This window comes from Nothobranchius furzeri, chromosome 7, assembly GCF_043380555.1.
Source record: "Nothobranchius furzeri strain GRZ-AD chromosome 7, NfurGRZ-RIMD1, whole genome shotgun sequence".
Lineage (NCBI taxonomy): Eukaryota > Metazoa > Chordata > Actinopteri > Cyprinodontiformes > Nothobranchiidae > Nothobranchius > Nothobranchius furzeri.
The window spans coordinates 39,968,136-39,983,491 of NC_091747.1; the positions used below are offsets into that span (position 1 = coordinate 39,968,136).

The 15,356-nt window shown below is 45.4% G+C and overlaps 2 protein-coding genes across 4 annotated transcripts in view; one reads left to right on the plus strand and one right to left on the minus strand.

Moving 5' to 3' along the window:
• adarb2 (adenosine deaminase RNA specific B2 (inactive)) overlaps positions 1-4,918 on the plus strand; it is a 290,068-nt gene extending 285,150 nt beyond the window's left edge. The window contains exon 10 of the mRNA XM_015954895.3: positions 2,175-4,918. Within this exon, the coding sequence (XP_015810381.3) occupies positions 2,175-2,351 (177 nt within the window). The 3' untranslated portion in view covers positions 2,352-4,918. The remainder of the gene's footprint in view (positions 1-2,174) is intronic.
• Positions 4,919-7,745: 2,827 nt separating this feature from the next.
• Positions 7,746-15,356, minus strand: part of LOC107382662 (WD repeat-containing protein 37) — a 17,117-nt gene continuing 9,506 nt past the window's right edge. For 2 of the 3 annotated variants that reach the window (XM_015954902.3, XM_015954901.3), the window contains 3 exons: positions 10,583-10,717; positions 9,965-10,079; positions 7,746-9,886 (listed from right to left, as the gene is read on the minus strand). In XM_015954902.3, coding sequence (XP_015810388.1) covers positions 9,755-9,886; positions 9,965-10,079; positions 10,583-10,717 — 382 coding nt within the window. In that variant the 3' untranslated portion in view covers positions 7,746-9,754. The other variant, XM_054751333.2, reaches the window with a different exon arrangement.

The window sequence follows — 15,356 nt, forward strand, 5'->3', positions numbered from 1 at the left end:
CGACAGGCTTTGGAGGCCTGCAGTAAGGAACCAGGAGACAGCGGGCCCTAGGAGACCTGGGACACAGGAACGGGACCCCTGGATGCTTAGACACTAGAGACAGGAGGATTAGACACAGGAGCCTGGACCACAGGAGGCAGAGACACGGAAGACTGGAACACCGGAGGAGGAGGGACCACAAGAGACTGGGAAACTTCACCAGGGATTTTAACCAGATGCCTGAGCCACCATGACTGGCTCCTCTCGATGTGGAGGAGCAGCAGGTCTACTCCGAGCCCCACCCGGATGACTGAGCTTGTTACCCTATTTCTAGGGGAGAGCCCAGACACCCAGCAGAGAAAACGTATTTCGGCTGTGTTGTGGAAATTCTGTTTAACAAATGGTGAGAGTAATAAAGATTTCAAAAGCCAGAGCTCTGTGTCTTAAGAAGCAATGTATTTGAAGCATGGACGTAGTTTTCACTTTAGAAGGGGGGGGGGTTCTTTACAGTATGTTCTAATGGGAAACAGGCTTCAACAAAAACTGTTGTTTTCCACTTGGTCCTAGAGCTCAACCAGTGTCCATTTAATATAGCGTAATATTGTTTTTAGATGGTAAAAAGTGTGCAGGGGTCAAAACTTGACTTTGGAAAAAGTGGGGAGGACATGTCCCCCCCCCCCCCAGGGTTTAACAAAGACACAGAGAAGCTTCTTTGTTCTTTCGGACATTGGGTGTCGGGTCTAATCAGCCCCAGACCACTTGTTGGTGTTGCTCTGCATTGTTCTTGGTAGGGGTTCCTGGGATGTTACAGAGACATCAGAACAGAACAAAACAGATTGTTTCTTGTCTTATCACAAAGAGCATCTAGCCAGTTCCCAAGATGTTAAAAAGATCCCAGAAACGGAGTTTATAAGGCACAGAGTAAACATTCCATTACAGGCCGCTTGTAGGCGACGGTGGCACAGGAGTTAAGTGCTCACCCCATAATCGGAAGGTTGCAGGTTCGAGTCCCGCTCAGTCTGTTGCTGTCGTTGTGTCCTTGGGCAAGACACTTAACCCACATTGCCTGCTGGTGGTGGTTGGAGGGACTGGTGGCGCCAGTGCTTGGCAGCCTCGCCTCTGTCAGTGTGCCCCAGGGCAGCTGTGGCTACATCGTAGCTCATCCCCACCAGTGTGTGAATGTGTGTGTGAATGGGTGAATGACTGATTGTGTTGTAAAGCGCCTTGGGGGGTTCCAGGACTCTAGAAGGTGCTATATCAAATACAGGCCATTTACCATCATGATCTCATTTTTTTGGTCACACTACCCAAAGCTCGTAACCAGGTGAGGGTAGAAATGTGGATCGACCTTTAAATCCAGAAAGATGGAGCAGGAAATAAATAATCAATTCCCATGTAAATAATATGATGGTCCGCAGCTTCTTCTGTGGTGGAAAAGCAACAGTTCTGCTGTTTTTACACGCCAATATTCCTTTCATCATCATCAGTGGCTCACAGCCACAAACACAGGAGCTACAGGGGAACCTTCTAACAGGAACAAACGTGTATTCAAATCAGTCACAAAGTGCTTCATCGAGGAAGAAATATGGAATTTCCTTTCTGTTGTAGATAAATTTGTCGTCTTGGCAACATCTGCCGTGTGCGTGGCTTATCAAAAACTGGCAGCTCGAATCTTCAGCCGCATTTTCATTTCCACTCTGAAACTTTATGTAACAGACACCGCCTGCGTCGGCAAATGGCGCCCGTTAAGCATAATGACTATGAAACCATAATTATTTGGAGAAGTGCTCGCGGAGGCCCCCACCCTAAGTGCTCCCTGCGCGCCGTATATGAGGGCCACGCAAGAGCAGTCGCACTAATCTCCAAAAGAAACTTTTGCTCTCTCCACCTCCCTCTCCCCTCTTGTCTCTGTGCCCATCTTCACCGTCTCCCCCCGCGACAGTACCAACGCACACAAAGCACAGAGAATGTGCAATTGCTTGTGAAATTTAAATGGGGAGATTACACAGCTGTTGAAGCCCCCCCCACCACCACCCACCAACCCCTCCCACAGCCACCCAAATGCATTTGTGCCGGCTCATTCGTTTTGTTTTGCTCGCTCCTCTTTAACCCCTCCGATTTGCCCCGATGCCCCAATTTTAGTCCCTGTTTGATTTTTCTGATCTGAGACTGTCTTTCCTGTCTCTTGTCTCCAGTTGGGTGTCCACTTGTCCAGCTCGGAGGACCGTCAGCTCATGTACTGTGAGGCCAAGATGGTGGCGCGCCTTTACCAGATGGCCAAGCAGCAGTGGTTCAGATCTCTGCAGGAAACGGGCCTTGGTACCTGGGTGAAGAAGCCTCCAGAGCAGGAGCAGTTCCTGCTGTCAGTCTGAGAGACTCAGTGTGTGTGTTTGTGTGTGTGTGTGTTTGTGTGTGTGTGTGTGTGTGTGTGTGTGTGTGTGTGTGTGTGTGTGTGTGTGTGTGTGTGTGTGTGTGTGTGTGTGTGTGTGTGTGTGTGTGTGTGTGTGTGTGTGTGCGTGCGTGCGTGCGTGACCTTTATTTTTTAGGCTAAGATAACTCATTTTACGAGTTCATACCTGGAAGTGTACCATCTACCCTATCTCCGTTGGCTCCATGTGTGTTTGGGACTCATTCGGTTCCCGTCGCTCATCCAACCAGAACAAAACCAGCTAGCAGAGGTCGGCTGAGAGGACCTGAAGAAAAAGAGACATGTAAAGCTGAATTGTTTTTTTCTGACTTTCTTTAAATACACAAACACACAGGTTTAAACAAACACCCTTCTAAGTACACACACCCCCACCACCACCCCTCCTTTGGCTGTCAAGGAAAGGGTTGGGGTAACCTTGAGCAGAATGAAAGGCAGCCGCTATCGTGTCATCAGCTATTTTCGGGCCCCGAGGCTCCCGCTGAGGAGCCAAGTCACCGGGGAGAGAGCGAGATGGACGGAGAAAGGGATGAAAGATGATGAAAAAAAGAGGGTCCACGTCCAATTACCGGCCCTGTCAGGGTGACGGGTGATGGAAACAGAAGCAGGGAGCGAGGAACGAGAAGGACAGCCTGCTTCACCTCTTTTACTACTGCCCTCCTTCTCAATTCATCCGTTCACTCCAGATCTCCCTCCTCTCTGAGCTCCCTCCCTGCCTCCCTTGGGAGAGCTGAACATGACACAACGACAGGTGAATGCATCTCTGGAGGAGGTGAGGTGCATAAATGCAGCCATTTTCGCTCGCCTAAAACCACGACGAGGTGACAATGGAAGAGTAGGAGGAGAAGAGCGGTGTACTTCCACTTTCATCGTGTCTCTTGACCTGCGTGGCCTTTGGCTAAGGATGTCATCAGCAGTAGTTGCATTAACGAGCGACGCCTCACTGACCCGATCGCCTTGTGCTGTTGTTAAGCGGTGGTGACCTCTGACCTGATGCTGTAGGTGGTACTGTAAGAGGAAGTCCATGCCCCTGATGTGATGTTTAACCCTCCTAAACCTTCATTAGCACCACCAGGTACACCAACCTGTTAGTGGGACTCCGTTCTGCAGCTTTATGTTGATAATGATCATGACTGTATTGTTCTGTCACCTCTGCATCCTCCTTCAATAATTCAGTCAGTCAGCAGCAACATCCAAACAGTGAGAGTGACTTCTAGTGGTGCCTGCTAGTAACGTCCTCCAGGAACAGCAGGTCCAACAGATTCAACATTCTTTATTGTTTCCTTATGAAGATAAAAATGTTAGATTTTATTTGCATTGTGTGGGCTGAGGTGGTGTGGTGTGTGACCAGTACGGGGTTGTTTTTTTAATTTTTTTTAAAACTAAAGTTACGTTACTTTAGTGGTTATTTAAACCTCTCCAAATATTAGGAATAAGACAATCATGCTGACAAACTGGTTAAACACGGTTTTATTATCAAATTTGGACCTTTAAGATAATAAAATCAAATTGGCCCATAATCACATTATCTTCCTGTTACTTTGTTGTTGTTTTTTACATTTAGTGTTATTGTAAATACTTTTATAAACATCCCAAGGACTTGTGGGACAGCATATATATGTTAAGTATGAATACTTAAATAACCATTAGGTCATTGTTGGAATTTATGTAGAAACGGTCCCAGTCCCCCAGGTTATGTTCATCCTAAAATTAGAACCAAAGCAGTCAGATTCATTTTTATTTTTTATTATTTTTAACTACTTTCTTAAAAAAGACCTTTTTAGTTCTGAAGCACAAAAAAACACAGCTCGGATTTTTAGGCTGTTCATCTACCTGCACCAGTCTGGTTAAGCCACGCCCACTTCAGACCCAAGAGATGCCACCATATTTGGAAAAATAATTCAATTCTTCAAAAATAACATGTTACCATCAGTGAACACTTAATAATTAATAATATACATCAATGAAGAGATACTTTGTTTATTAATGCTTAATAATGCACTTAGTAAAGTTAATAAAGGTAACAGTAACCGAAACAAGATCTCGACTAGTTCTGGATTTCTAGGTGAACTGTATATTTTTCAGATGTTTCATCTGTTTTTTAATCCGATTAAACTAAACGATGTGTTAATCCAATCGTGTGCACAGCGATGATCGCGTACATGAATAAAATTCCAGAATTAGAAAAGCTCAAAGGCCAGAACATTAATAACCATTCATCATCACAGAAATGGCACAAACATCATTATCATGACGGCTTAAGTTAGCCACCACACTGAGGGATGACAAATAAAAGGCATGTTTAAATGGCAATATTGTATTAAAATCTGTAGAATTGTAAATACAAATGTATAAAAGATGCTGATGAAGATGTGAAAGAAATCTGAAACTGTCCAGTTCTGATGTAAATTGAAGAGGAATTGCTGCTAAGGTCTGTAAATTGCACTCCAGTAACACAAAAGTGAATGTTTGTACTGTACATGTGAATAAAACCTCTAAATCTTGTATTTCATATTCGCGCCTCTTTATTGTGAATTATTGCCAAATGGAATAGATGTTTTGTTGCAATAAAGGAGATTTTTTTCACGTATTAGTCCATTTCCACCTTGTCATGATCACCTGTCAGGTGTGATAATGTGCCGGCCCTGGAGAACATCCACATCATTAAAGAGGCCTCCCCCAACTGCTGCGTCTCCCGGGGGAAACCCACGGGGAAATGGTTATCGCCGTTAGGCTCCAGGCAGGTGTCATACAGAGCAGCAACCAAATTAGCCTGGAGGGGTGCTGAGGAAGAAGAGGGCGAGGGGCTTCCCCCTCCCCCCCAGAGCCATGGAGTCAGCTACATGCTCTACAATAAACACTGTAAATGATCCAGCAGCCGGTCATAACCACACACTCCCTATTTAAAGAACAAGGACAGAGACGTCTGACATCTGAAACTTGTCTTAATATTTATAAACCTTATTTGGCATCTCTTAGCATCCTTTCACATGCCTGAGAAATGTCCCCACATCCTCTAAGACACGGGTAACTGATGCAAAAAGCCTGTTTTGTCCTAAACATCCACAAAAGTAAAGCTTCTCTGTTGTTCATGGTTTAAACATGAAACCATGATGGCATGTTGTCATGTGGGCTCAAGCCCCGCCCACTCACCTACACACAATCAAGTTAACATCTAATGAAAACATTAATAGGAATTGAACTAAAAGCATGCAGCATGGGCAGATTAAACTGTTTTTAAGGTATTATAAACTCCTATGTGTCATGGAGAGGGCGGGACTTAGAACCTGCACCGCAGCCAGCCACTAGGGGGCCATTTGAGTCCTCTCCGCTTCAACTTCTGGTTTGTTCCTCTTTCTACATCAGTGGGTTTTCATTATGTTTGAGAATTTTTCCGTCTAGTAAACCTTGAAAGTCTGAGGGAGATTATATCTGCTAGGAATTAAGAAATAATCTAATTCTTATTTTACATCCTGCTTGCTATAAACAACCAAAACTAGGTAGGGTGGAAACTGGTTAATAAAGGACAGATTTAAATAAAGACCTTTGTTAATTCAGACAATTGGCTACAGCAGTGTGTTGGGGCCAATGGTAAGAAGACAAAAGCTGCAATGAAGGAAGATAAAAGATAATCCAAACAGCCGTGCTGAGCGCCAATCTCTTAAAGATTATAGCAAGCTAAAGTTATTTTAGAAACCTTTCCACCACTAATGCATCTTACAGATAGGCAGTGCGTGTGGCTGGGGAAGAATGTTTCCACCACTCAGACTGTTAGCACAGGATCTCCACAGGGCTGTGTACTTTCTCCTCTGCTCTTCTCCCTGTACACAAACTGCTGCACCTCGAGCCATGACTCTGTTAAACTGATCAAGTTTGCGGACGACACCACCCTCATCTGGCTCATCTCTGACGGTGATGAGTCCGCCTACAGGAGGGAGGTGGATCGGCTGGTGTACTGGTGCAGCAGCAACAACCTGGAGCTCAATGCTCAGAAGACAGTGGAGATGATTGTGGACTTCAGGAAAGTCACAGCCCCATCTCTCCCCCTCGTCCTGACGGACACCCCCGTCACCACTGTGGACTCCTTCCGCTTCCTCGGAACCACCATCACACATGACCTTAGGTGGGAGCTATCCATCTGCTCCCTGCTCAAAAAGGCCCAGCAGAGGATGTACTTTCTGCGGCAGTTGAAAAAGGCCAAGCTGCCGGCCCAGATGATGGTGCAGTTTTACACGGCCATCATTGAGTCCATCCTCACCTCCTCCATCGCTGTGTGGTACGCCGGAGCCACGGTGAGGGACAAACATAGACTGCAGCGCATTGGGCGCTCTGCTGAGGTCATTGGCTGCAGCCTTCTATCTCTCCAGGACCTGTACGTCTCCAGGACTCGGGGGCGTGCAGGTCGGATAGCAGCTGACCCTTCTCACCCGGGTCACAGACTTTTTGAGCCGCTTCCCTCAGGCAGGGGGTTACGGTCCATCCGGACAAGAACCTCCCGCCATAAGAACAGCTTCTTTCCATCTGCCATTGGACTTGTGAATAGCTTATAAACACGCAACCATGCTGGTCTTCTGTACTCGACACAACCTCACATTATCAGCCATGTTACCATTACCAGCCATTTTTTTATAGCTGAAAGTTTTATTCTATTTTTAATCTTATTATTCATGTTATATGTAGCACATTAGTACCAAAGCAAGTTCCTTGTTTGTGAATTGTTTGTTCACTGACAATGGCAATAAACCTATTCTGATTCTGAGATATCTAAAAGCATATCTTATGTAGAAACATGACCGTCCAGTTTAATCAGACAAGCTAATAAGCACGATGGTGGGTGGGGGATGATTTGGTCTTATTTTGCAGTCAAAAGCCGATTTTGGTCATTTAGTCCACCATGAACCCCTCCTTGTAACCATATCTGCCAAGCAGACTTGAGCCCATCCCTTAGAGAGTTAAAAACAGGGTCAGGCACCAGATCTAGAGCAAGTCAGCTGAAAACTTCACTGAAATGCTGCATAATACTGGTGATTTCGGTGTTGTTGAACTGTGCTGTATTTAATGTTCTTTATTTACACAATATATCGTTTCTTATCAACGGCCAAGTTCAAAATCTGCTGGAGCCTAAATAAAGTCTTAATATAAACTAACAAATAAAAGCTTTTCTATAGTTTCTGCATTAACACGCGGATCCATTCTCCTTCACACCAGACATCCATACTCCAGGTTCTGGGTTTGCAGATGAATCAAATGTAAATTTCAAAAAGATACACGGCTCGCAGAAGAGAATGAGGAGCGTGAGAGGGATCCGTGTTGAATAAGACGAGAGCGAAGGGAGACTGGAAAAGGAAAACACACATTTTATTGGAAAGTGTCACAAAGCCATCACAATAAAGTATGCAAAGTAGATCACATAATGAAGTTTGAGGTGAATATAAATTCACTTTAGTGAGCCGAAGATGATCCACTTTCATCATCCCTAGAGTCTGGCACACAATAATTTAATGTATCAACCCAGAATCACATTTCCTCCAGGTTGGAATTCATGAGCAGAGCTCACGCTGGACTCTCCGTCCTACCTGCAGATTAAAATGACACCGATACCAGTGGGCAGGAGATTGAGTTCCCTGAATGAAATAGAAGAAAGAATCCTATCTGCTCTGTGCAGTGAAGTACAATTAGTTATTTAACAAGCATTTGGGATGGCGCTCTGATGCTCACATGGATAAGAGTCACGCACTGGCTTTAATGCAGCAGTAAGGCTTTTTGATAAACTTGACTTTTCTGGGTTCATGCTACTTTAAATGCATCCTGATCCAAATATCTGCAGGATCAGCAGTGAAGTCCATGGGGACATTGTGCACGTCTATCTACAGCATTTCTACACCAGTTATAAGAACACACACACCAACTGTGTGGATTTCACAGCACTGAAATAAGTTAGAAGACCAAAAACTACAGCATGACTTTCTTTTGGGACATTGCACACGTGTAACGAACAGCGTTTCCAGGTCCAGACGGGTTCCAGTGGCGGCTGAGAGCTGCTGCGTTTTCACTCGACTCTGAGCACCAGGAACGTCGAGGAGCAGGGTTATTGCTTCCGTTTTCCTAAACAACGAGCGCCTCTGAAACACAGGAAGGTACGAGACTTTGTGCGACGCTGAGAGTTTGCTGCAGTGTGGAAACCGCGTTTTACACAGACGAGCTGTTACTGAAGCACACACACACCAACAGGCTCACACGCAACAGCAACACGAGCTCCGATTGGCAACAAAGGATGTCCTACACGTCACGGACACCAGGACACACAAGCTGATCCTCCCAAATCAGACACACTCGGGGAATACTGTATTCTGATTACATTGAGCACAACCAAGTCGCAGATCCCTGTAAACGTATTGCTGTGCTAACCTACTCAACTCTGTCAGAGGCAGAGTAATCAACATTACTGATATATATATATATATATGAACACATCTCCTCTGTAAACATGGAACAAGGCAAGTAACAGAATTTTAAACGAACCTAAAGAAGAAGGCTGGCTGTGAACCAAACGGGAAGAGAAGCACAAATCTCCGTCTGTTAAGCTTTCAGGAGGCGACGCTGCTACAGGACAAATGAATGACCCTGCAGCCAGCTCGCTGCACAGCTAATGTGGCAGGCCTGGATGTGATACGTCTCTGTCTGCCACAGGAAGCATGACTTTAGAGGAGAAAACGTGTCACAGAACCACTCTGAGTTTGTCACGACCCACCTTCAAAAGGTGGTTAAGACACAGGATCTGTTAGCTAGCCACGACCTGCAGACCAGGTCACGTATTCAGGCATCATCATATTTGCAAATAATCTACAAACCATTCAGTTCTTGTTCTCTGGCAACTTTACAACCTGATGACCTGCATACACAAGCAGCTGTCCAGCAGGAACAGTGATGTGAACAGCAGCCTGCAAACATCAAGTCAAGTATATTTATTTCTACACAAAGATGGCAGACTAAAAAAAGGTCAGCCCAGCCTCGACACAAAGCAAACAATGCTAATGAAACACTAAAGTAAATCAGGAGATCACCGAGGCCTCACACACACACACACACACACACACACACGCCTGCCTCCTGGTGGGTGGAACTGGAGCCTTCAGCCCCAGCTCAGACGAAAGCAAGCTGGGAGTGACGTCACCAGTGTTCATGCATCCTGGTGTTTTCCACACCCTTCAGTCGAGCTGAAGAGCTGTGAAACACACGCTACTAGAAGGGTTTCCCAAGAATAACAAGCTGGTGTGTCTGAGGCTGCGGATCCCAGAGTGGGTGAGATCGGAGGTGGATGGAGGGAATCTGGTGGTTCTCCTGAGAGCATCACTTCTCCTGCAGCAGGGCGGGAATGTTGATGTTCCAGCCGATGGCCTGGCGGTCGAAGCCGCAGGTGAACAGGTTGCATGTCTGGTTCTCTTCGTTCCACGCTGTACAGCACACCATCCGCCTGTGACCCTACACACACACACACAAACCTGTGTTAAAGAAGCCAATGGCTAGCATTCCTCACCGTTTGCTTTAGCCTATCCTCACCATCCGGTTGCTACGTGGAAGTCGAGCCAGCCTCACACCGCTCATGTCAAACAGGCGGACTTGTCGATTGTCGTGTGGCAGAGCGATGATCCTCTGGTTGGCAGAGACGCTTATCCTGGAGAGTTAAAGTGAGTCACATGTTGAAGGGAAGCCGTGTAATGTTGAGGAGTACAGAGACGGAGGACCAGAATCCCTAAGCATGTGCTTTTGTTCCATCCTTCCTTTCCACCTGCTGTCTGCCTCCTCTGTGCTAGCATCAGAGAGCAAACAGCAGGTTCGAGCCACCGACTCATTTAGCATCAGATCTGAAGGTGGACTTCTGAACAACGTTGTCATCACACGATGCTAATTTGGAAAGCTGAGGAATGTCAGACGAGGTTTGTGACCAAACAGAGTAAACCGAGAGTAAAGTGCAAACAACACAAAGGATAATTAGGACATCTTCGATTACAAGAAAACGTGACATTTGCATTTTGCGATTGTTCTCCCCACAACTAAAACTTACAGATTCCAACATAAAAGTAAAATAATCTCTTCATATGTTGTGCCTCCAACTAAACGCCCAGTTAGATTCTGCTTTAAAGCTTCAGATGCAAACACCTCTTCACGTTCACCCACCTGTTCACAGCGGAGTCGGTGCGGATGGTCGTGATCGGCGACCTCATGTTTTTCAGGTCCCACACCTTGACTGTGCGGTCATCACTCCCCGAGACCACGTTGTCTCCCACCGTGAACACAGCAGATGTCACGGTGCTGCAAACAAACATCATGGCTGGGAGTCAGACAGCACCGTCACACCAGAGCGGCTAATAATGCTCTCCTTCATGTGCAGACGGGACTCACAAGCGCTCCCACTGCATAAAAAGACAATATAATTATGTATACATCCTCTTTTTATTGGTACCCAAAACACATTTATAGCCAGAATCTCGCACAGGTAGAGGTGAGTACCAGTAATGCAATAATAACAACATAGTGTAATCTGAAGACTTTTCAGTAACCAGTGATCTAAAGTAAGTCATTTTATTAGTAATCATATTAAAACTAGTTTCACATCTGAATTTGTGTTAAACGTGATCCAAAATACCAAAATGTTTCAATTAAGAGCTTTTAAAGGCAGTTTTAGCTTGCTTTTAGCACCCCCTAGTGTCCGTTTGTAGAACCAAAAGCAAAATTGATCTCCTCGCTGTGCGTTCATCTTTTTAACTTCTTAGGCCCTGTCCACACGTAGCCGGGGATCTGCCAAAACGTAGATATTTTTCTACGTTTTGGCCTGTCATCCACACGAAAACTGAGTTTTTTCACACGAAAACGGGTCTTTTTAAAAACTCTGGCCAAAGTGAAGATCTGCGTTTTCTCCGTTTTGGGTGTCTGCGTGTGGACAGACAAAACCGGAGTTTTAAGGTCCGCAACGTCACTTTCCGCGACAAAAAAATGCTGACATCACGTGTGCGACCTGTGTTTACACTAGCCGACAGCATGGACGCCCTCAGAGCTGCGCTCGCTTTATCGATTGTCCAAGCGCTTTTTGCTTGTTTGTTTTTGCAAGCGGAATTGCTGCTCCTTGCGGAAGACCACAGACCAAGGACGAGGTTAAGAACGGGGGAAGTACTGCCGCCTACAGGTCTGGCATGTCCTTAACAACGTATTTATCCGGGTACGTGTGGACAGAGTTTTTTTTTTAAATGAGGTGGTGTGGATGCAAGTTTTTGGAGGAGCGGATATTCGTTTTTTAAAAACCCGGCTACGTATGGACTAGGCCTTAATCTGACTGCTGAAATGTCTCCCCAGCCTTCATTAGTGTCTACAGGAGTGGTTGATCATTAAATTAAACAAATCAGCTGTGTTCATGATCTAAACATACAGGAAACATGTTGGATGCAAACTGCAGCGCCAGGTATGTCAGCTCCATTTTTTTTTAAGTCTCAACAGAGCGACCCGGCACTCTGGAGTTGCAAGTGGAATATTCTGGCCACAGGGGGCAATAGGGGCTGGGTGACATTTGATTAAAGTCAGAGGTAAAGTCCATAATCATCATCACACACTGGTGAAATTCATCTCTGCATCGGACCCATCCCCATGGGAAGCGGTGAGCTGCTGCTGTGGCCGCGCTAGAGAACTCTTTGGTGGTTTAACCGCCCAATCCAACCCCTTATTGCTGCGTGTAGAGCAGCGAGGCATTGGGTCCCTATTTTAAAGCCTTTGGTGTGACCTGACCGTGGATATGAACCCCGGCCTCCCAGCCCCAGGGCAGACACTCTTTTGCTAGGCATCAACCAAAGGGTCATTATATCACACACTGGCTCACAAAAATGATTTAAAATATGAAAAAGTTGCAAAGTATCCTATTATTCTTGCTCTACATGCACACTACAGTAGCCAGGCAAAGACAGGAATATTTAAGATGAGGTCAAATCTTATTTTTTTAAACATTTAAATGGTTTTGGAACATGAACTGCAGAATTTCAGCTGCAAAATTCAGAAATTCAACAACAAACGAGACGACCTCCTGGTGACCAAAGCCAAAGTAATCATCGCCCCATTGAGTCAAGTGGCTTTTGGCCTAGCCAATCAAATTAGGCTTCCCTGGTAACATGACACCAGTGACGTGTCGACTCGACGGAGTGACACGTGGGTCACCAGGAGGTCGAATCAGTTCTTTAAGTTTTGCTTTTGAAATTTTTACGTTGAAAATCTGTTGTTGAATTTTTAGGGATGAAATTTTTGCTGGTGTATCTCAAGTTAAAACACTTCATATATAGAAGTCGTGTTCTGGAGAGACTGTTCCATCTCCATCTCCAAAGCAGCAAATAAATAAAAAAAAAAAGCACAAGTAGAAACCAAAGTCTAATTATTCATTAAATCAGTTTTACCACTGCCCGCCAGTCGCTTTTGTTTCTGTTGGTCCAACGTGAAAAATAACATAAAATCTATGTGTGGTTGGTTGATTAACACACACACACACACACACACACACACCACTTTGGTTTTACAGCCACCCTTCCCAGCTAAAAAGGACCTCCTCCTTAATTCAAATCGACATGGCATTAAAGGCTAATTAGCTGACCAAACTTGTTCCCATTAGCGAGGCCAGGGCTGAAGGAAGCTGCTGTGTGGTCACAGGCACCTTCTGACTTTGCAGGGTACAGCCCACCTGGGAATTGTCGAGCAGAGACACGGAGAAGGAATGATGGGTGGGGAGGAAGGTGGGAGGCATGCGTGGAGCGTAATCAGACAAGGTAATTGATTAAAAAGGTTGATTAAGGTTAAAGGGTTTTAGAACGAGTGTGAAGGAGGGGGTTCAGTGGTGCTTTATGCTCCACTTGTCTCTGTCGGGCAAGGTCACGACTTGTTCAGAATTAAAACCCAAAGAGCTTGAAAAGGAAAATGATGGTTTTTTTTCCTGTCAGAACAGAAACGTTTGCATTTACAGGTGTAACGGTGGTGAAACTACATAAAGGATAATTAACCCTAACCCTTTACCTTCAGACTCCTCCATCTGATACAAACCTGCAGCCTGAGCTTCTCCACTGAAATGAATCTTTAGCTTCAACCGCTTCAACAAGACTTTTTTCCCCTTTACTACAATTAGGGCAGAAATCCTCAGACAGCACCATCTAGAGGCAGGAAGATGCATCACACTTTAAGCCAGAGCTAGAACATTATGCCTCACAGTGATTCTCACATTATGTTGTTTATTCATACGACATAAAGACTTACTTATCCATGAGAAATGAGACTGCATCAGTCTAGGTATGTCCTCAAACACTCACACACACTCTGAGACTAATGTCTAACACTGAGTGGCGCTCAATTGAAATTGTGTGTAGCTGTACGGGATGAGGGGGCGGGTTTAGCTAAAGTCTAATTGCCGTGTTGCCTACATTATATGGCAGTACAGGGTAAGACTCATTTTTACAGATCTCTAAAGAAATCATGCATAAATCCTAAAATTTGGAAACACTGGATTGCAGCTTTAAATGTTCTCGCTGTACAAGTGTTTACATCTGAAACGTCGGGGTCAAAGATGGCGGTGATGCTGTAGGAGTCGGTTTTCCTCCAAAGGCGAGACATCCCGTCTGCAAGTAGCACGCGTCGCTCCACAGCAATCAGAACGTCTGAAGAAGCCACTGACGGTGGGGGAGACTGCTGCTGTGGCCCCCAGACTCTGGAACTCTCTCCCCCTGAGCCTGAGATCAGTGGACTCGGTGGTCTCCTTCAAAAAAGCAGCTGAAAACTCACTTGTTCAAGCTGGCTTTTGTATGACCTTCTTCACCACTCTCTCCTTGTTCTGCTCTCCCCACCTATTCCACCTTCCTCAGGATCCACTGATTTCCCTCTTTCCTATTCACTCTCTCTCTTTCTTAACATTTTTTCTTTTAAATCGCAATTGCTTATTTTTGCTCATTTTAAATATATTTTTAAACATTTTCTAAATGCTTTTTTATATTTTTACATTTTTTTATTTTTTATTTTTGTGAAGCGCCTCGTGATTTTCTTCTTCTTCTTCTTCTTAGAGCGAGCCCGCCCTCATCGCTCAGCTGTTTGGTTGCCTAGTCGACATTACGCTGCAGTTACGGCATGGAGGTGGGAGAGTGTGTGCTGCACTTTTAGCTGCTGAGGTTGGCTGTCAGGGAGCGTTCACCGTAATTACAGCAGAAGATTGGAAACAAGAGGCTCTCAGACTCCTCGGCCTCTTTTAAAACCATCTTTTATCTGCCGTTTCAACTCAAAATGATGTGGAGTTCGGCCTGCTCTTGTTGTTGGAGATGACGAAAGAAACGCCGCTATAAACGTAAACTTGACCTCGTCTCCAACTCCGAATAATCAGTCCCACCATTTGTAACTTCTGAAAGCACCAGATCAGGTTCAGACAAGCCACCTCATGCATCAGCAGCCCCACTTTACTAGACAGCACGGCTGCTAAACCATTTCTCTGCTGACCAGAAGGTTCTGGAGCTGCAGGTCAGAGTACAACGGTGCTTTAAGGCATGGCTGCAGGAGGAGAGGGAGGAGGCCACATGGGAAGGACATAGGGATGGAGGGAAAGATGGGTAAAGAGGAGGCCTGATAGCCGTGAAACTCTGGTGCCTAATCTCATTACAGCAATTGTCTATAGGGGAGAATTAGAGTGGGATCTGCGGGAATTATTCATGTTGGGATTGTACGTAATGAGCTCTACGTAATCCCCCCGCTTGCAATCAAAGGCTGCCAGAGAATAGCAGCCAGTAAACACATGTAGGCATAAACACACACACACCTCTTCCTAGGACTTTTAAAGAGCAGCGCCACTGAAAGCCACAGACGAGCCTGACAGCCATCGCTTTGAAACGAGTGGCTGCAATTGAGTGTTAACAACGAGCAAAGTACCAAATTACACAGAGTGGAGGAT